This window comes from Manis pentadactyla, chromosome 8, assembly GCF_030020395.1.
Source record: "Manis pentadactyla isolate mManPen7 chromosome 8, mManPen7.hap1, whole genome shotgun sequence".
In the NCBI taxonomy this organism is placed as follows: domain Eukaryota; kingdom Metazoa; phylum Chordata; class Mammalia; order Pholidota; family Manidae; genus Manis; species Manis pentadactyla.
The window spans coordinates 103,193,276-103,214,613 of NC_080026.1; the positions used below are offsets into that span (position 1 = coordinate 103,193,276).

General features: G+C 40.0%; 1 protein-coding gene across 1 annotated transcript in view; it reads left to right on the forward strand.

Annotated features, from left to right (window-relative positions):
• Nucleotides 1–21,338, forward strand: part of HECTD2 (HECT domain E3 ubiquitin protein ligase 2) — a 103,810-nt gene that overhangs the window by 23,651 nt on the left and 58,821 nt on the right. The window contains exon 2 of the mRNA XM_057506074.1: nt 10,192–10,321. Coding sequence (XP_057362057.1) covers nt 10,192–10,321 — 130 coding nt within the window. The remainder of the gene's footprint in view (nt 1–10,191; nt 10,322–21,338) is intronic.

Consider the following 21,338-nt stretch of genomic DNA (forward strand, 5'->3'; position numbering starts at 1 on the left):
ACTTGCACTTGTATAGGGGAGGCAACCATATGTGTTAATGTATCTGCCAGGCTAAGGGCTCCCTTTCAGGGTTTCTCTTTCAAATGCCAGAGCACTGTCCATAAGCAGACTGACCATCCCCGCAGACTATTGGTATCTGACTTTAGTCTGGATTTTAACAAGTCATTGTGACTCTCTATCATGCTTGCTGAGGTAGGATTGTATGGCACACGAAACTTCCATTTGATTCCCAGCTGTTGCACCCATTCTTGCAGTGTATGTCCAGTAAAATGGGAGCCTTGATCACTCTCAATTACCTGTGGTCAGCCATAGGCTGGAAAGAGACGCTCCAGACCCTTTGGTCTCCTGTTGGTCTGCACAACATGTAGGAAAAGCAACCAGAAGTCCAGTAGCTGTGTCCACACAAATCATGTCATATTGGTACCCTTCTGACATGGGCAGAGGCCCAGTATAGTCTATCTGCCACACAACGAGGGGTATTGGCCCCTTAGCTATTATCCCATGTTGCTGTGGAGCTCAGTGTAAGTCCCTTCTAGAGCATATGGATGCACTCCTGCTGGGCTCTGCTGACTTCTTCAAAGGTCAAAGGCAAGCCCCACCAACGGGCTACAACCCACATTGTCTTTTGCCCCACGTACAACAAACACTGATGTAACCATTGAGCTGATGAACCATCAGAGGCAGGCTTTCCTTCTAGCCAGTGTATCTGGGCCAATTTATCTGCTTCCTCGTTTCATGGGGATGCCAGTGGCGAATGATCTGTCACATGATATACTTTAAATGTTTTAGTCTGACCACAGGCCCTAAGTCTTGCCACAATTCTTATCCCCAAAGGGATCATTGACCAACCAACTAGTTGGCATGGTATCAGTAGCCAAAGGGTCAAGCCCCAATAGACAGCCCAGCTGTCAGTGCAGACAACTATAGGGGAGGGCTCCTGGCTGATCACAAGTCACACAGCCCGCAACTCTGCCCATTGACTGCTCTTCCCCTCATCATCTTTCATCCATAGTGTCTCAGTCTTAGGATGGAAAGCTGTGGCCCTCCATTTTAGGGCCTGCCCATGGCTCGAGCCATCTGTGTACCATGCATCTTCAGGTATAGGGGCTCTTCCCTCCTAATAAGGACTCTCTGCTACTAATGGTTCTAAAGTAGATTCTTCCTGCTTTTCACTAGTATATGTCACCAGCTCCAAAAAGCATTGGAGTTCTTCACTCAGGGGGCTACTAGAGAGGGCACTATGCTGCTGTAGGTAAGCTCTCACTTGGATAGTATGGGTGTTTGTGCCACACCACTCCTAGCTTTTGGGTCCAGTCTCGTACCCACCCCAAAATGGGATAGGTGGTTATTACTTGGGGGCCATTCCAGTGATGCATTCTGCAGCCAGCAAGGCATGATATGTGGCAGCCAGTTTTTTTATCAAAGTGTGTCGTACCTCTGCCCCTTTCCAGAGTTGTGACCAGAATTCCAATAGGTGGGCGAGTTCATTCAAGCTGCTGCCAGAGACCCCAGCCATAGCCATCTTCAGTCACATGAACATCCAGCTCACAGGACCTTGATGGGTCTATCATACTCAAGGGCCTATCACATTGCCTGTTTTACTGTAAAAGCAGATGCACATGTCTCATCCCAGTCCCACCTGATACCCTTTTATACCAACTGGTATAAGGGCTTCAGAATTTGTGCCAAGTACAGGATAAATACTCTCCAATAGCCTAGAAGACCCAAAAACTCCTGTAACAATGCCACAGCTGAAGGGGTAGGAAAGGCCTCTACTTAATCTATGACTGCTTCTGGCATAAATTTAGTCCTACCTGACCAGACATCGCCCAAGAATTTGGCTGACAAACCAGGTCCCTGAACCTTGGTGCCTTTCCCAACCCATCCTTTCTCCTGTAGATGTTGGAGCAGTCTAGATGCTGCACCTTCTAGATCTGAAAGAGAATCAGCATGGTATCATCAATATAATGGTACAGCCACACTGTTGGCAGTTTCTCCCATGTAGCCAAGTCCTGGGCTACAAGTCCATGACAGATGGTGGGACTGTGGAGGTATCCACAATGGTAAAAGTCCATTGCCGTCCTCCCCATGTGAAGGCAAACTGTTCCTGATTTTCCTGCTCAATGTCAATGGAAAAGAAGGCATTAGCAAGATCTACCACATACTGATATGTTCCTAGTTTGTGACTGAGGGTATCCATCAGGTCTGCAGTAGAGGGGACAGCAGCATGCATAGGGGGTATGACTTTATTCAGTTCTCTATAATCCACAGTCATACACCAGGAGCTATCTGGCTTTTTTACTGACCACACTGGGGAATTGAAAGGACTATGGGTAGGCTTTATAATACCCACCTTTTCCAGTTCCTGGAGGGTTTCTCCAATCTCTTTATGCCCTCCAGGCAGTTAGTAATGTTTGGTATTAGTCACCTGCCGAGGCACAGGCAAAGCTATGGGCGGGTGCCTAGCATGTCCCCTCAGAACTGCCTTCACCACACATATTCTCAGTCTGAACTCACCTGCAGTGGTCTGCAACCACAGACCCTGCAGGGTATCAATCCCAAAAATATACTCAGGGATGGGAGAGATATACACAGTATACTCCTTTGGGGGTAGATGCCCTATTTCCAAAGGGATTTGGGCTTGTTTCACTCTGGTAGCCTTAACCCCATATCCATCTGTAATAGCAAGGGTCCCAGGAAACTACTCAGGGTTACCATAAATCAGTGAACATTCAGCTCCTGTGTCCACCAGAGCCAGGACACGTACGTTCTCTGGGGACCAATGGATAGCTATTTCAACATGTGGCCTCTGGTCCCCCGTTGGTCCCTCAGGGAAAATACCTTGACCTTCCCCTCAGTCAAACCGTGTTCCTCAGTCATCTTCCTGTGTGGGTTCAAGTGAGGTTGGCTCATTATCCAGCAGCAAGTCTTGCAAACACAGAGGCCAGACTTGTGGCTCTATGTCTGGCCTCTGCCTCTTTGTTCTTTTTTTTTTAGGTTCACACAAGAAAATCTGTTGGCTTTTTATTATAATTGCAATGAATTTATAAATTAACTTAGGAAAAGTAGCTAATGTCATTGCCATAATACACAAATAGGCCATGTCTCTCCATTGACTTAGCTCTTTTTTTTTTGCTATCATTAATCTACAATTACATGAGGAACATTATGTTTACTAGACGCCCCCCTTCACCAAGTGCCCCCCACATACCCCATTAGTCACTGTCCATCAGCATAATAAGATGCTGTAAAATCACTACTTGTCTTCTCTGTGTTGCACATCCCTCCCCGTGACCACACACACATTATACATGCTAATTGTAAGGCCCCCTTTCTTCTCCCACACCCCCTTCTCCCTCCCTTCCCACTCATCTTCCCCAGTCCCTTTCCCTTTGGTAACTGTTAGTCCTTTCTTGGGTTCTGTGATTCTGCTGCTGTTTTGTTCCTTCAGTTTTTCCTTTATTCTTACACTCCACATATGAGTGAAATCATTTGGTACTTGTCTTTCTCAGCCTGGCTTATTTCACTAAGCATAATACCCTCTAGCTCCATCCATGTTGTTGCAAATGGTAGGATTTGTTTTCTTCTTATGGCTGAATAATATTCCATTGTGTATATGTACCACATCTTCTTTATCCATTCATCTACTGATGAACACTTAGGTTGCTTCCATTTCTTGGCTATTGTAAATAGTGCTGCAATAAACATAGGGGTGCATCTGTCTTTTTCAAATTGGGCTGCTGCATTCTTAGGGTAAATTCCTAGAAGTGGGATTCCTGGGTCAAATGGTATTTCTAATTTGAGCTTTTTGAGGAACCCCCATACTGCTTTCCACAATGGTTGAACTATTTTACATTCCCACCAGTAGTGTAGGAGGGTTCCCCTTTCTCCACAACCTCGCCAACATTTGTTGTTGTTTGTCTTTTGGATGGTGGCCATCCTTACTGGTGTGAGGTGATATCTCATTGTGGTTTTAATTTGCTTTCAATGTGGATGACTTTCACTGTGGAGCATCTTTTCATGTGTCTTTTGGCCATCTGAATTTCTTCTTTGGATAACTGTCTGTTCAACTCCTCTGCCCATTTTTTAATTGGATTATTTGCTTTTTGTTTGTTGAGGTGTGTGAGCTCTTTATATATTTTAGATGTCAACCCTTTATCGGATCTGTCATTTATGAATATATTCTCCCATACTGTAGGATACCTTTTTGTTCTATTGATGGTGTTCTTTGCTGCACAGAAGCTTTTCAGCTTGATATAGTCCCACTTGTTCATTTTCGCTTTTGTTTCCCTTGCCCGGGGAGATATGTTCCTGAAGAAGTCACTCATGTTTATGTCCAAGAGATTTTTGCCTATGTTTTTTTCTAAGAGTTTTATTGTTTCATTGCTTACATTCAGGTCTTTGATCCATTTCAAATTAACTTTTGTGTATGGGGTTAGATAATGATCCAGTTTCATTCTCTTACATGTAGCTGTCCAGTTTTGCCAACACCACCTGTTGAAGAGGCTGTCATTTCCCCATTGTATGTCCATGGCTCCCTTATCATATATTAATTGACCATATATGTTTGGGTTAATGTCTGGAGACTCTGTTCTGTTCCACTGGTCTGTGGCTCTGTTCTTGTGCCAGTACCAAATTGTCTTGATTACTGTGGCTTTGTAGTAGAGCTTGAAGTTGGGGAGTGAGATCCCTCCCACTTTATTCTTCCTTCTCAGGATTGCTTTGGCTATTCGGGGTCTTTTGTTGTTCCATATGAATTTTAGAACTATTTGTTCCAGTTTGTTGAAGAATGCTGTTGGTGATTTGATAGGGATTGCATTAAATCTGTAGATTGCTTTAGGCAGGATGACCATTTTGACAATATTAATTCTTCCTAGCCAAGAGCATGGGATGAGTTTCCATTTGTTAGTGTCCTCTTTAATTTCTCTTAAGAATGTCTTGTAGTTTTTGGTGTATAGGTCTTTCACTTCCTTGGTTAGGTTTATTCCTAGGTATTTTATTCTTTTTGATGCTATTGTGAATGGAATTGTTTTCCTGATTTCTCTTTTTATTAGTTCATTGTTAGTGTATAGGAAAGCCTCAGATTTCTGTGTATCAATTTTGTGTTCTGCGACTTTGCTGTTTTCCAATATCAGTTCTAGTAGTTTTGGAGTGGAGTCTTTAGGGTTTTTTATGTATTCCTCTTTGTTCTTAATGGCTAGAACTGCTGCTCTGGTTTTGGTTGTTGCCACAGCTCCAGTAAAATTCTATTTGACTTCCTATCTAATGTCCTTCTGTCTGCTCCTGCTTGTATTAAATCAACCCACATCTGGGTCCTCGTAGCCTTTATGGGGCCCTTTAAATTCTTCTTTTGAGTACCAGACCTTATTTCTTTCTGTTCTCTCATTGCTTCACCCTCACCTAAGTCTGTTACTGTACAGGTAACCTCACTTATGGGCAGCCCTAAGTGAGGGGAAAGAATGGCCACTAGAGATCCAAAGAGGGATGTGGGAGCCATTTGAAGCATGTTTCTCATCCCTGCAGTAAAAGGCTTCTCATCTGGGCCATAATTCTCTGGACTATAGATGACATTTTTTTATGCTTAGCTCCCGTAACACCTGTTGGAGCTCAGCATACATCTGCCATCTAGCAGGGAAGGATGATAAATCACCCTGATTGAATCAGGACACACAGGACGAAGTGTATCCATAAGCCAATCAAGGAAGGAGTGAATTCCTGGGGTCTGATGTGCATTTTGTAATCACTGCCTCAGGCAGTCTGAACTGTCAGGGAAGCCAGCTTTCCCATCCCTAATCCAGGCAGAGCAATCCATCCACCCCTAAATCCCTCAGACACAGAAGCCAAGCTGGTATTGACTCCAAGGGCTTCTGCCTAAACCAGGAGCCCAAATCCACCAGCTCAGCCTGAGAATAAGGGCGGAGCATAGAGTGCTCCATGACCTGGGGAGGGGGCTGCACCTCTCCTGGGGAAACCCTCAGTTGCTGTGTCTTTATTTTCTTCAACCACTGGGCGAGCTTTCTGTAGAGGAGGGGTTGATGCCCCCAGCACCACCCCGTCATCCTTCCCCAGCTCCTCCATTTCCAGGGCTGATGACACCTTTCTCTCCACTCCCCTGAGTGCCTACTCTGCTACATCCTTTACTTTTTCTATGTGCCTTACAGCAATGCTAGCTCAGCCTTCAGCATCTCTCTTACCTTCACCTCAATACTTTGCAGCTGGCGTTCTCGTGCCTCCTCTTGCTGTGCTTCCCTCAGGAGTGCATCCTTCTCCTCCATGGCCTTTGCCTCCTTCAGAGCACCTGGCAGCGCTGCTGTCTCATTCTGTAACAAATCTTTTATCTCCTTCACTGGACCTCACAGCTCACGTTCTTGCACTGCCTCTTCTTGTGGTTTTTTCAGGGGTCCGTCCTTTTTCTTCATGGCTTTTACTTCTTCTACAGTACCTCATAGTGACGCCATTTCAGTCATCAACAAATTTTTTACCTCCTCAACGGCACCTTGCAGCCGGCGTTCCTGTGCTGCCTCCTCTCATATCAATGCCATTTCATTCTTCCATGAATCCACAGCAGTTCACAGCTCATGTTCTTTTGCTGCCATTTCTTGTGTCTCTTTCAGGAGCATGTCCTTCTCATCTGTAGACTTTTTTAATACTGTGAAAAGCAGCCAACCCATAGTCCCCACTGCCTCATGGGCACTCTGCTTCTCAAGAGACCTACTTACTATACCAAGGGCCACCCCTACTGCCTCAGGTATCACCTCCACCTGCCTCCAGTCCTGGGGTGGGGCCCAGCCCTCTAGGAGGCAAGTCACCTCAGACCACATACCCATTGGGGAACAATCGACTGTCTCCCCATTCATAGGGGCAGCCCACTGAAGCACGCCTCCCATAAGGGCAGCCTTATTCAACAGTGAATCCTGCCGATCACCAATTGTCTTGCCAGTGGGTTTCAGCCCCAGGCAAGTTCACTATGGATTCAGTGAGACCAAGGAATGACAGTGAAACATTCTGGGGGTGAAAGGGTTTATTACCTGGTTTGTTCTCCCAGCAATAGGTCGAGCACTAGAATTATGTTTGCATCCAACAGTCTGCAGGTCTGTAATCCTCCTTTGTCTCCCCCTCCGCCCAGAGCACTGGGCAGAGCTCTTTATATAGTGACTCAGTCAGTAATAGCTCATTGCTTGTGGGTGTGGAAGCATTAGCCTAGCAGCAGGCCAGTTACATCATCAAGTAGTTTAGGGTCAGTTGAGGATGCTGGCCATAGGAACCTTCACTTTATCCACACTGCCAAATATTTTGGCATTATTTTACCTAGTGAGTGTTGGTTCCTTTCCTAATCACTCACAAATCATATATTTATATAACCCAGTCTAGACTTCTTTTCAAGTTTCTACATATTTCTTAAGCCATACACCCTCTTCTTTACAGTGAGGTGTCAAAGTGTATCTTTTCTCCTGAAAATTGAAATAAAGCATTTTACATCATTAATCTGATTTATTTTGTAATTTATGAAAGGATTCTCTGATGGTCATTGTGCTTCACATTTGGATCTGAAATAGCTGTCAATGTTGTGCCATTGCTTTGGCCCAGGCTGCCTTTCTTCTTCATTCCCTATTTCTACTGTCTTGATTCAGACCTCATTTCTTCCAAAAGTCCTAGTTGAGCCTCTTGTATTACTGCCCTTCAATCTATCCCCCATACTGCTGACGGAGTGATTTTTCTAAGATACAGATATGGTCATGTCATTTCCTGCTTAGAAGTCCTCAGTTTTGTCCTGTTCCCTTCCAGGATAGAATCTAGACTCCACAGCCTTAGGTTTCATGGTATGTTCCCTGCCTTCCATTCTAGTCTCATCTCACTGGACCATTTTCCCTTTCTGATTCTATAGTCCAATTACACTGCTCCCTAAATCCTATTTGTTACCCAGTCTTAGATAACATCTGTGACAGTTATCAATGAAAAACGCTTTTGATATGTTGTTATATTTATTTACAGCTAAGTTAACAAAGCTCTATTACTGAGGGACCATTCATTGATCTCATTTCATAAATTGGTTACTTTTACTAATTATCAGGTATAAATGAAATATATAACATGTCAAATTTGGCATTTGTTCCCACTATTACTTAAGACGTTCTAATAGAACAAAACATACAAATAAGCAAATTTGGCCCCAGTAATTAATAAAATTCCTAAGTATCCTAATATTCATAGCAAGGAATGATTTGCTTTTTCAAATGTATGGTTTTTTTAAAATTTTATTTTACTACTCACCATAACAGTTCTTTTGGGGTTTTTTTTCTAATCTCTTAAAGAAGAAAAATTTAATAAGCTTACTCTAAATTGCAGGATCTATGCACAGGATTCACTGGATGTCAAGCTCTTTGATGAATAAAGATTTTCTAGTCTATCATGCAGGCCAGTATGAGAACAATTATAATTTCAGTGGAATAATTTAAGTAAACTGCAAGCATAAATAAGAGTGGTTGATTTTTGTGGAAATGATGACCACCAGAAGATTTGCAGTTACAGTAGATGAGGTCATGCTGCCTTTACAAAGTTAGCCCCAAGTTTCAGTGTTTGAAACTGTGAAGGTTTATTTATTGCTGGTAGTATAATCTAACATTGGTTAGCAGTAGCTCTGCTCTACATAGTCACTCAGAGACTCAAGGTGGTGAATACTCTTAGCATCTCAACTTGTAGCCTCCACCATTTCCATGCTACAGGAAGAGAGAGAACTGGAAATTTGCCCACCAGCCTTAAAAGCAGTAGTACTTCCTGTTCCACAAGTGGCAGACATCATTTCTACTTGTGGCCTATTAAAATTAATTGGATAGCTTCACCTATCTGTAAGAGAGTGAGGAATGTGGGAGAGTGAATATTTGGTGAGTATAGATGTTTTAGCCACATGGCAAATGAGCTGATTCCAAAAAGGCAAGTGGCAGTCAGTCTGGTGAATCAGGAAGAAGGAGATAAAAAAGAAACTCACTACTGGGAAAGCAAAGAAGTTACCTTTAAAGAAGTGAATGTTAAGGAAGAAGTTAATAATTCTATTAAGCATCTGGAAGCTAGAACATAGTGTAAGGTGGAAAGAGCTGAGAACTGAGAATAAGCTCTGTGGTAGCCCTATAGCTTAATATTGCATTGGTAAATTGATTTTACTTATAAATTATCAAATGCAGATTCATTATATATTAAGTGTTTTATAGTTACTATTTTGCGGAAAGTGTGTTAAGATCCTATGCTATAAAAAGTTTGCTGTTATCTGCACCTAAGGATCCTTAAATGCTTAGCTCTATTTTTTTTAATCCTGTTACACCCAAAATACAGTCACAGTGGTTAGAAAGAAAGGAACTGTAAAGAATTTATCTTTTTCCTGAAATTTTAAAGTTGCATCAAAACATAAGAGTACCTTTAATGAATCAACCTGTGAAGTATCACATGCATGTTAACTTTGAAAAGAATATTTGCAAGTGTCACAAAAATAGTGTCATCTAAACACAGAGTTAAATGAGCAGTTTAACATGGAGGGAGCATGTACTGTGTGTAAGGAGCTATGCTGTATTATACACATTACCTCATTTAAACTTCACAATAACCCTATGAGGAAGGTACTGTTATTATCCCCATTTCCAAAACTTAATCAATCTGTAAGCAGTTATATGACTACTTTCACTTTATACTTGAAACAATTTTGTCCTAAAAAAGGTAAACCAGTGTTATATACAGTTAACTCTTGAACATTGGTTTGAACTGCATGAGCCCACTTTTACATGGATTTTTTTCAATAAATATATTTGAAAGTTTTTTGGAAATTTGCAACAATTTGAAAAAACATTTTTTTCTAGCTTTATTGTAAGAATATAACATACAAATATATATTGTAAGAATAACATACAAAATTTGTGTTAATTGATTGCTGTATTATTGGTTAGGCTCTGGTCACCAGTAGACTGTTAGTAGTTAAGTTTTGGGAGAGTCAAAAATTATGTGTAGATTTTTTTACTGTGCTGGGGTGGGTCAGTGTCCCCAACCCCCACATTTGTTCAAGTTCAGCTATCCATGTTTTATGTATATCCTATGTCTGTCAATCAAATTAAAATCTCTGTTTTAAATGTTCATGATTTCTGCAATAAAATAATTTAAATTTAGCTAGTAGGAACTATGCTGCAATATTAACTTTTCTTTTTTTAGGGTTTGGACAGAGGATCCGAAGGCCAAATTTCCACTTTCAGCAGTTTTATTTCAACTGTTAGCCAGAAGAAAGAAGCTGCAGAAAACAGAAGTTCACCTACACATCTTGTTTTCCCTAACATCAAGAATGGTAAAAAAAAAAAAAGTAATTCTAATTATTAAAAGTATACATAATCTGTATATCTTAGCTGAAAGTATATTATCTAGCTATGGAAAAAGTAGATTTTTTATTTTTCAGCATTGTTCTGACAGATCTGGTTACTTAATAAGAAAAACAAATAAGCAATATAATATTTATAGAAAAGAGCAAAATCATTTTTAAGTTATTGTTACCTAGAGTAAGAAAATGAAATAAAAGCTCATGAATAATAAGAAAGTTTGATTAGGAAGTGAGACACAATATAAATATACAAAAATTCAGTAGATTTCATTTATTTGAGCAGTAATCAGAACACTTGATGGAAAATACATGAAATACTTAGAAATAAACTTGAAATAAGCAAAATTTATATGTAGAACTTTATCAAAGACTAAAGGTGGTCCGAATGGAAAAATTTAACATAAATATCATAGAGATGTCAGGTACACTCATTTTACTCCTCAGTTGCAGAGAATAAAAAGATTTATATCTGTGGTATTGAGTAGGGAGTGTGAAAATTGGCACTTTTATGAGTGGAGGGCTTGAAACTAACCTTTCTGGAGGGCAAATTATTGGCATATATTCAAATTCTAAAATGTTCCTATAGTCACTGACCCAGTAATTCCATTTCTAGGAATTTATTCTAAGGAAATAACTTGTATGTACAAAGACATATGGAAAGAGTGTGGATTGTTGATATAATAGTGATATTTGAAGCAATCTAAATGAACTGGTTAACTAAATTATGGTAATTCATATTGTAAATACTGTGCCTCTAGTAAGAAAAATAAGATGTGTATTAAGTGTCTAGGAGAAATGCCCACAATACATTGTAAAATGAAAAATACAAGTTACATGATAATAGGCTTCAGAATATGGCTCCAGTTTTTTTAAGTGTAAGGAAGCCTTTAATACTTCTTCTGAGCATGTGCAGAGGATGTCCACCAATCTTGTTATTGGTTTTCTCAGTACAGTAGGATTGGGTGTATATTATTGATAGCTCTATTTCTTTATACACCTTTATATTGTTTTATCACAGGAAAAATACATAACTTGGGTAATTTTAAGTGCCCCTTGCCTATAATAAAGCAAATGTTTAAATGTTCCTCACACCTGAAACAAATCAAATCTAGAAATGTTTAAGGACATAGTTTTTGGAAAATTGTGTCCATTAGCTGTTTGTGATATAAATTAGTCTAGCACAGATTTTCTGTGGCCACTCCAAGCTCGTGCTAGACCTATTCTACACTCTTGCAAGTTAGTATTTACATTATCTCATCTGTCAACTTTTGCCTTTGACATCTTTGATTTTTTTTGCTTGCATATAGACACACAAGTGTGCACACACATTCCTTTGCTTATACCCCAAGGAGGCACCACTGCCCCTCTGTCGCAGTCTCCCAGCCCACAACGAAACAAACCAAACCTATAATTGTGGTACCATTATCAAAATAAAGAACTAAAGAAAATGAGCTTGTTTTATGGAGAAGAGAAGTTGAGAAAGATGATTTCTATTTTAGACATATTAACTAAATAATAACTATAACTTTTATTTGCATAATATTTACAATTTAGAGAAAATGTTCATATACATTATTTGAGCCTCACAACAAATAGAATCATTATTAGAAACCTCATTGTATTATTTTTGTATTGTTGCTTAACAAATTACCACAAACCTAATGGCTTAAACCAGCACCCATTTATTAGCTCATAGCTCATAGATCTGAGGTGTTGGTGGGTATGGCTGGGTTTTCTATTCAAGTTCTGAGCATGTTGCCTGGGCTGGACTCTGAGAAAGAATCCTTCTCCAGGACCCTCCAGGTTGCTGGCCGAATTCATTGTTTGCAGTTACAGGACTGAGGTCTCAGTCTCCCTGGGGCTGTCAGCAGGGGCTGCTCTGAGCTCCTGGAGTCCACTCACAGTTTGTCACTGCCTCTCACAGGCTCTTCTTCAGTATCAAAGCCTACTGCTGCAAGGCTAGCCACAGGGTTGCTTGTGTCAAATACCCTTTGTACTTCCTGTCTGACTTTGCTTCTGCAGCCAGTGGGAGAAAACTCTGTGCTTCTAAAGAGTGTGTGTGATTAGATTTGGCCTACCTGGAAAGTCTCCCTGGTTTAAAGTCAACCAATTAGTAACTTTAACTTTATATCTGCACAACTGTATCACTGTATCCCTTTTGTCCTGTAATAGAATCACAATGAAACACCAGGAAGCTGAGATTTCTGGGGCCTTTTTACAGTTCTGTGTATCACACCCATTTATAAGTAAGGAAACTGGGGCTCAGAGAGGGTAAGCGACTTGGCCAAGGTCACATTGCTAAGTGATAGAACCAAAATTCAGTCCCACATTTTCTGACAACAAAACTCTTGTTCTGACAGATAAAGGAAACTCCCGATTGACTTGTTTCCCTTGCTGGATTAATCATATCACATTAATCACCCAACCATAATTACATCATTTCCATACTCCCTAATGCTTCCAAAATTAAATGAAAAATTTTACCTTGACACTCAAGGATGTTCATAATATGACAGCAGCTTTTCAACTTTATCTCCCACTTTTCTCCTACATATAACTTATATTTCAACTATTTTCTTAGATGCCTCACACCTTTTTACCAATTTGTTCCCAGTGCTTGGAATGCACTGTTCTTTCTTCTCCACCTGTCAGATCCTATTCTTCAAAGCTACATCTTTACTAAACCTCTGCTGATTCTCCCCAACCAAATATAATTCTTCTCGTCTTTGACTTGCCATTTGGTTTTTCTTGTTGTTACCTTTTATTAATCTCCCAGTCTTGTGTAGTGTCATTTGTATACTATAATCTCCTAGACTGTATGTTCCACAAGGGAATCCTTTGTAATCCCTGCACAGCCTAGGGCAGTTGCCTTGTCCATCAGAGGCTTTTAACAAGTACTTAATGCATAGAGTAAAACCAGAGAGAACTCAGGACGCAGTGGGGAGATGGATGGGGAGGTAGCCGTGAGAGTGGGTGTGCCAGAGCAGTAGCAGCAGCAGTGGGCCCCTCCAGTGGCATGAGTCTAAGCTCTGTACGTTCGCAGTGGACCCTTGAACAACATCAGTTTGAACTGCACAGGTCCACTTATACACAGATTTTTCTCAAGAAATATATTGGAAAATTTTTTGGAGACTTGCAACAATTTGAATAAATACTATCTTTCCCCTAGCTCACTTGTTATTGGAATACAGTATATAATATATATATAAAATGTGTGTTAAATTACTGTTGGTTATTGGTAAGCCTTCCAGTCAAGAGTAGGCTATTAGTAGTTAAGTTTTGGGGGAGTCAAAAGTTACATGTTGATTTTTTTTACTGTGCAGAGGGTTGGTACCCCTAACTATGCATTGTTCAAGAGTCAACTGTATGCATTCATTTATGAACAGCAGCCTCAGGTAGGAGTTATTTTCCCATTTTAAAGGTAAGGGAACTGAAGCTACACAGATTTAAGTGACTTGCCTTGCACGAATTTACATAGCTAATGAATGGCAGAGACAGAAAAAAGGAAAAGAGAGCCAAAGGTAGGTTTGGATAATGCCTTCATTAAAAGAAGGTGAGTTGATGAAAGAAAAGGAAATGAGCCCTGGTGGAGATAAGAGAAGCAGGGTGTGCTGTGACTTGGAAATCAAGGGCAGAGAAAATTTAAAGAAGAGGGCTTGGTCAGTAGTATCATTGCTTAGAGAGGACAAGATGAGAAAGCACCGAGGCCAAGCCAAGGATTTGTTTGGTTAATGTGTTCTTTGGCGACTTTTAAGAGAACAGTTTCAGTGGGATGGGAGGAGGAGAATTCAAATTGTAAAAATCTAAGGGGTAGATTAGCATGAAGATTTAGGGGCGATGTAGATTGCCCTTTAGAGTAGCTTGAACTGAAAGAAAGAACAGTGGGATCTTGCAGCGTGGTGTGGTCAAGAGGAAGGATCTAATAGAGAGGGAGAGACTAAAGTTGTAAAAACGTAAGAGTAATAAAATGAACAGATAGAGGAGAGGTGCAGTGAGGATGGGATCCAGAAAGAATACAAGCAGAGGGGTTGAGATGGTGGTTCCAGCAAGGAGAGAAGGGCACTTCTTACTCAGACTGGACCAGAGGGAAGAGAGAAAGGAGGGGGAGGAAATGGAAGTAAGAAACTCACTTCTTCTCAACTTGAATTCAGTGGTTTTCTTGAAGGGTGTATTAGTCTCCTAGGGCTGCCATAGCCAGGGACCACAAACTTGGTGGCTTACAACAGAAATCCACTCTCTCATGGTTCTGGAGGCTAGAAGTCATGAAATCCAGGTGCTGGCAGGGTGGTTCCTTTGAAGATTCTGAAATTGGACTTTCCATGACTCTCTCCTAGCTACTGGCAGTTGCCAGTAATCCTTGGTGTCTGTTGGCTTATAGATGCCTTGCTCTAGTCTCTGCCTCTGTCTTCATGGCATTCTCCCTTGTATGTGTCTTTCTGTGTCCAAATTTCCCTCTTTTTATAAGGACACCAGTCATTGGATTGGGGACTGCCCTAATCTAGTATGACCTAAGCTTAACTTGATTATATTTATAAAGATCCTATTCCCAAATAAGCTCACATTCACAGGTCCTGGTGTTTAGAACTTCTGCCTTCCTTTTTTTCGTGAACACAGTTTATTCCAGGACAGAGGGGTTAGCAACCTTAAGAGAACTGTAATGTCTAGACATTGCTGAGGAGCTAAAAAGAAAGAATGGATAGTCATAATCATCTTTGTCTGGACTGTTCAAATTTCTTAGCCTTTAATTCCACACTGATTCCTATATATTCCATTCTATTATCATCTTGATCTCTGAGCCTAGCTTGCAAACTTGTATGACCACAACCTGTGTACTTCCTTGACTGAGCTCCACCACCTGTCTGCCTCTTTCTCATCTGCGTCACTCTTGTGGAATCTGGACTTAACCCCAAACTGAACTTGGAGTATTTGTACATACCCCTCTAGGGGAATAGACCTCTTAACAGAGTTCCTTTACCTTATTGGAACTCCTGGTACTGACTCCAGCTATTGTGATTGGATGCTGCCTGAATTCAGGTGTGACAAGGAGTTCATGTGTCAGGGCTGCTGCAGAAAGAATTTTTTTATTGAATGAAATAATAAATAATGAAAGTTAGACTAAGTCTTCCAAATATAAATATATTTATGATTCCTTAATCTTTTGGGAAGCCTCCTTACTTGCCAATAAGATTGTTTCCTCAAAGATACATCATTCTTGGCAGTTACTACGATTTTCCTCCCTCTTCTCTGGTAGCAGGACCTATGATGGGTATTTTCTAACAGCTTGTCTCTCCATCTGATCTTCAAGTGGTATTAAAGAAGCTGCAAAAGCCCAGCGTGGGTTTACCTAACAGCTGAGGGATGCCTTTCCTCCCTGAGGATCATATGACTAGGTATGCCTGTAAAGTTGGCTGTCCTTTTAAAGATCGGAGAAGTGTAGGAGTTTTAGCTACTATAACAGCTGCTAGGGGTGATACATCTTCAGAGAAGTCATTTAAGTGATAAGTAATGGTGGAGGGGGGTTATTAGCACTGCATTCTCTTACTGGCATATCTTCCTTTCTAAAGTGACTGTGCCCCTTTCAGACTTATTCAAAGCATCTTTAAACAACATGGAACATCTTTTAAAGAAATGAAGGAATCCTCCCCATATCTTTTAAAATATATTTGCAACCTTGGTAATTCAGAAGAGAGTAGATGTGAACTCTGACATTTACCTCAGGGGACTGTTCCTTTTCCAGCTCATTCCATTTCATGAGTCTACTCTAGAAGAGCCCTGGTGTGGCATAAATGAACTGTGCAGTTTTTACACACACTGGAGAAAGGTGCCCCATGCTCTCCACCACTCTGAAATAGCCAAGGGAAGAACAGAGTGGTCTTCAGCTCACATAGTGTGAATCTGTCTGTGATGGGGTCCTGTGATCTGCTCACAGGTGAAGTACCACAGAGTTTTTGCAATTTCTCCAAGATCAACTTTAGAGGCAGACAGGGGACACGCTGTTAAAAGAAACCCAGAACAGGACTTACCATCTGGAGAAAGAAAAGGACTTGGAATAGCTGCCTTAGAATTCCTTCCCTAGAAGTATCTCTAAGGCCTCAAATGACCCCATCTCCAGGTTTCCTTGGAGAGTGAACTGATATGAGACTAAATCGCCAAGCTCCTTCTCTAATCAGGGTAAGTACCTTGAACTTGGCTTTTCTTAGCTATTCCTGTGGGAGAAGTGTATCTGTCAACATCAGTACCGTGCTGCATTTGTTTACTTATGTTGTCTCTACTAGTCTGTAAGCTCCTTAAGCTTTTATTTTGGAGAGGGAAATGGCTAACACTTTTGCTTTTTTATGTTAAAGTTAATTTTTTGAATAGGTAACACATTTATGTATTTCAAAATCAAAACTGTAAAATAAGTATGTTTCAGATATTTCACTTTCACACTCTTCCCTGCTGTCTTTTGTATTCTCTCCTGTGTTTCTTTTATGCAAATGAATCAAATACACACACATATATATATACACATTCTCATTTTCCACCTTTTCTTAAAGAGAGGGTAACCACATATATATTGTCCAGCACCTTGTTCTTTTAGTTTATGTATCCTGGATATCTTTCTATATCTGTACGTAAAGAATTCCTTTGTTCTTTTTTGCAATTACATTCCATTGTATTGGACATACTATAACTTCATAAGCTCCTGTTAAAAGAAGTGAGCTGTGTCTCTTCTTTAGCTATTGTAAACAGTGCCGCAGGGAATGACTGCACATATGGCATTTGTTCATAAGCAGATGTATCTAGAATTCCTAGAAGTGGAATTATTGAGTCCAAGAGTAAAATGCTTTTACAGTCTCCTTGAGTTTTGAATTCATCTGTGTATCTCCAGGGTCCAGCATCCATTGTACATGGAATCTTTACTCATAAGTAATTTACTGAATGAGGAAATACCTGGGAGGCACTTTTTCTGAGTTTCTGGCCACTCTGCCCTGTTGGAATATCAAACCCATCTCAAGACTTCAATAAATTCTTTAAGATATATCCAGTATAAGGCATCTGGTCCATTAGAGATAACCTACTATAAAAAGGGACTTTTAAATATTTTTATAACTAGACCCATAAAAGAACATTTCACCTATGCTTTTATCACAGTTTTACAAACAGCCATCAGTGAACTTGGTAAAAAAGTACATCGCCAAAAACTAATGAATGTATCACTTTATTTGGCTCTGATAGCTAAAGTCCTGTGAGTCAGTGATTTTTTTTTCTTCTTCCTTTCTCTCTCCCACCTCCAATTTTATTTTTTACCAAATGTTCAGAAAAGTCATCCTATAGATAATGATGTAAACACCACCTGTTATGACTAATGCACTCTGGTCTCTCCCTGTTTCAGCTGCCTGCCACTACTGAAGTAACCAAAAACATCACCCAATTACTAGGCTGATAGAGGAGCCTTCCCGTTGTAGCTCGCTTACTACCTGCGTGGTACTCACATGTTGTGAATTATATTAAATAAGAACCAAGTCTTTGAATTTGCTACCAGTAACTATTGTTGTGACCTTAGACATTAGACTTAGCTCTCATGAGCCTTCATTTACTCATTTACAAAATGAGTGAAATGGGGCATTATGGGTTGTAAAATATCTTCTGCACCTAAGTTGTATGATTTAAAGGGTTAATTTTCCAAGATGCTGATTTTGTATTACCCTTGTTGAGTTTTGTTTTGTTCGACATTTCATAATTTGTTAGCTCCTGCTTCCATGTAAGTGTAGGGTTCAGTTTTGCTACTTGTTGTATACATGGTAGAAGGCTTGGCATTATTGGATAATGGAAATAACATGAGTTTTGTAAGTTACAAGGGTAGATTTGAATCCTGACTCTGTAACTTACCAGCTGTATGACCCTGGAAAAGTTATTTATCTTTATGCTTGTTTTCCCATCTGTAAAATCAGATAATAAGCTACCTCATAAGGTTGTAAGGATACAGGGGAAAAAAAAGCATATAAAAGCATTTGGTTCCATTCAGTAAATGTGAGTGTTAATATTATTTGAGTGGCTGTTGTGGGAGAAGGGATTGTGATGGGGCAGGAGTTTCTGTTACTTCTATCTCATGAGTAACTGACTACATAAATTTTTAAGAATTCGAAACATGTCACATATAGAAGAATGTAATCAACACTTGTATATAGTTTTAATAATAATTATAAAATGATGATTCATGAACTTAGCACCCAGAATAAGAAAAAGAACATTACCAGCCCCTTAAGAGCCCCAGTGAGCCCACGCCAGTTGCATTGCCCTGCCTTTACTTCCAGAGGTAACAACTATTCTCTTGTTTTAAAGTAGTTTTGTTACCTTTGTACATTTACATAAATATACTGCTTTGTTTTGAATAAAAAAATAGCAAGCACAAACCTGGATGTGTAAGGGACAATATTGCCACTGTTAGGTGAAGTTTCCTAGGAAATGATAATCTGAACAGTCTCTGAATCAAATCTGGCTCCAGCTTCCCGAAGAATGTATGAGTCCCTTCTGGGGAAGTCAGTAGGCATGGTCATGAGTGAGCCCTGGGAAACAAAAGAACAATTATTGGGATATCTGATAGAGCTGTAATTTAGACTATGTATTGGATGTCTGGTAGAGATATGGCCTCTCTAGCTGTCAAGAGTGCTGTAGGTTAAAGAGTGCCCTGGTGAGGTGAACTGAGTGTCCTCAGCTGGTTCAAAGAGCAGAGCAGGAAATGGAGAGCAGGACTTTCCTCACCCCACTGACAAGCCAAGCCAAAGTGTAGATGACAGTTTGGGATAGGCTCACCTGTTCAACCTATCTTCAATTAAAAAAGTGTACAAAGGTAGTCAGTATCTAGCCTTGATGCATGAGGCCACTCTGTTCTAGTCTGTGCAGAGCATAGCTCTCATTTTAGGCCATTGTGATTTCTGAACCTTTACATAAGAAACCTCTCTCTCTCTACTTCCATCTCTGTCTTTACCTCTCTAGATGCTGGTAGAACCACCCCTTTGTCCTGGGGTTTTTGAGATTGCATAGTGCATATCTTGTGGGTCTGTTTTCATCCCTTGTGTAACATATTTGGTAGGCTTTGCTCATGTCTTTGAATTCCAAGAAATTTTCTAGAAATTTTTTTTGATGATGTCCTCCATCTGCTTTTTCTACCTTTTCTTTCTTTCTGGAATCCCTATTATTCAAAAGCCAGACCTTCTGAACTCCTAATTTTTTTTTCTTTTTTTTTTTTCTGCTCCTGTTTTCAATTTCTTTATCCTTTCACTCATATTTTAGAGAATTTCCTCAAAATCTTTCTATTAAGTATTTTATTTCTGCTGATATGCTTTTATTAAATAAGAATTCCTTTTTCCCTTGCTGTGTATTTCTTTTTTATAGCACCCTCTTATTTCCTGTTGTACTATCTTATCCTTCTGAGTAAATTAGCAATAGGTTTTTATTTTTTCTCTCTCCCTGCATGATTTCTGATTCTTCCAAGTTGCTTTGTTTTCTATTTTGGTCACTCTCTTCCATATCAGGATCACCTGAAGGCTTGTTCATTCATGTGCTAGTGGTTGATACTGGCTATAGGCTTGGACTTTAGATGGGTTCTAGCTGGAACATCTACTCCTGGCCTTTTTCATTAGCTGTTTGGCTTCCTCACAACATGGTGACTGGATTCTAAAGGCAAGTATCCCAAAGAGACAGCCAAGCAGAAATTTTACTGCCTTTTGTAACCTTATTATACATCACCACTTCTGCCACATTTTTTCATTAGCAGAGAGCTACCAGGGCTGGCCCATATTCAAAAGGAGAAGAATTAGACTCCATCATTTGATGGAAAGAATATCAAAGAATTTATGGACATGTTTTAAAATCATCACATCATGTAGATGTAAAATGATGCCACACCTTTTAGACTCTTTTATTTCAGAACTTTTCTAAAACCCATGGTAGGGCTAGAAGTTGTGACTAAAATTAGGTGTTTAGATAACATGCATGTTAAGTTGCCTTGCTACATTTTCTCTACTACAGGTCATTATAAAGTTGACTGTAATAGAGAATTTAAAAAATTTTTTTGATTGTTCTTAAATAGTTGTAGAGATGGAAGCAAGAAATTATTAAACCAGTAGTTTTCAAACCTATTTCTGTTATTTTTAATTTTCATAGCAAAACACCTTTTAAAGAACAAAATTTTCCTTAGATTATCCTTATGCTAAGCAGAGAAAAGCTGAGTTGCTCTGAATAAATGTGTCCACACAGAACCATTGCCCTGAGGTGGCCCTTGAAGTTCTTTGGAATCTTGAGAACAACTGGCTTAGACCATCACTTTAATTTTATAATGTGAAAACTGAGGCCTAAGGAGTTTCAGTTACTTGTCTGAAGTTTTGAAACTAAAGTGACCCATCCAGCTGCAGGACCCTGATCCTTACTTCCAAGGCTGGTGCTTTTTCCATTTCTTATTAAATTACAGATTATTTGGGGTGAAACTTAGGGTCTTGCATCTGGGAACAGTATGTCAACAGAAGCAAACCTATGTATCAGGATTTCCCCTCCAGCAGCAGGGGGTATGGACCAGAGGCCCGGGTTCCTCCTGCCAAACGCCCAGCTGTATAGAGACTTGTTTACCCCCAATGCTGCTGCTGCCTGTGCTCCTGACCACGCGGCCTGTTTAAAATACCAGTCTCCGTTCTGGTGGCTATAGTTGTGGAACACTACATATTACTAGTTTCCAACCAGAGTTAGCCTATGATAGCTTCTTGAAAACAGTGAGCTGGCAAAATTTGGCTGATAATCTCACACCCTTATACATAGTTGTATTAAAATCTCCACATTTTTTAAAATATACTGTCAGCCCCCACCATTACCCTTATTCTTCTTGCACTGGCTTCAAGTGTTTTACTTACTGTTTCTAAGCAACCAACTAAAATTGGCAACACTATATTAAAAGAAAGGGAAAATGATTACTGCTTATCAATTTAGCACAGAGTGTTCCCAAGTATTGGCT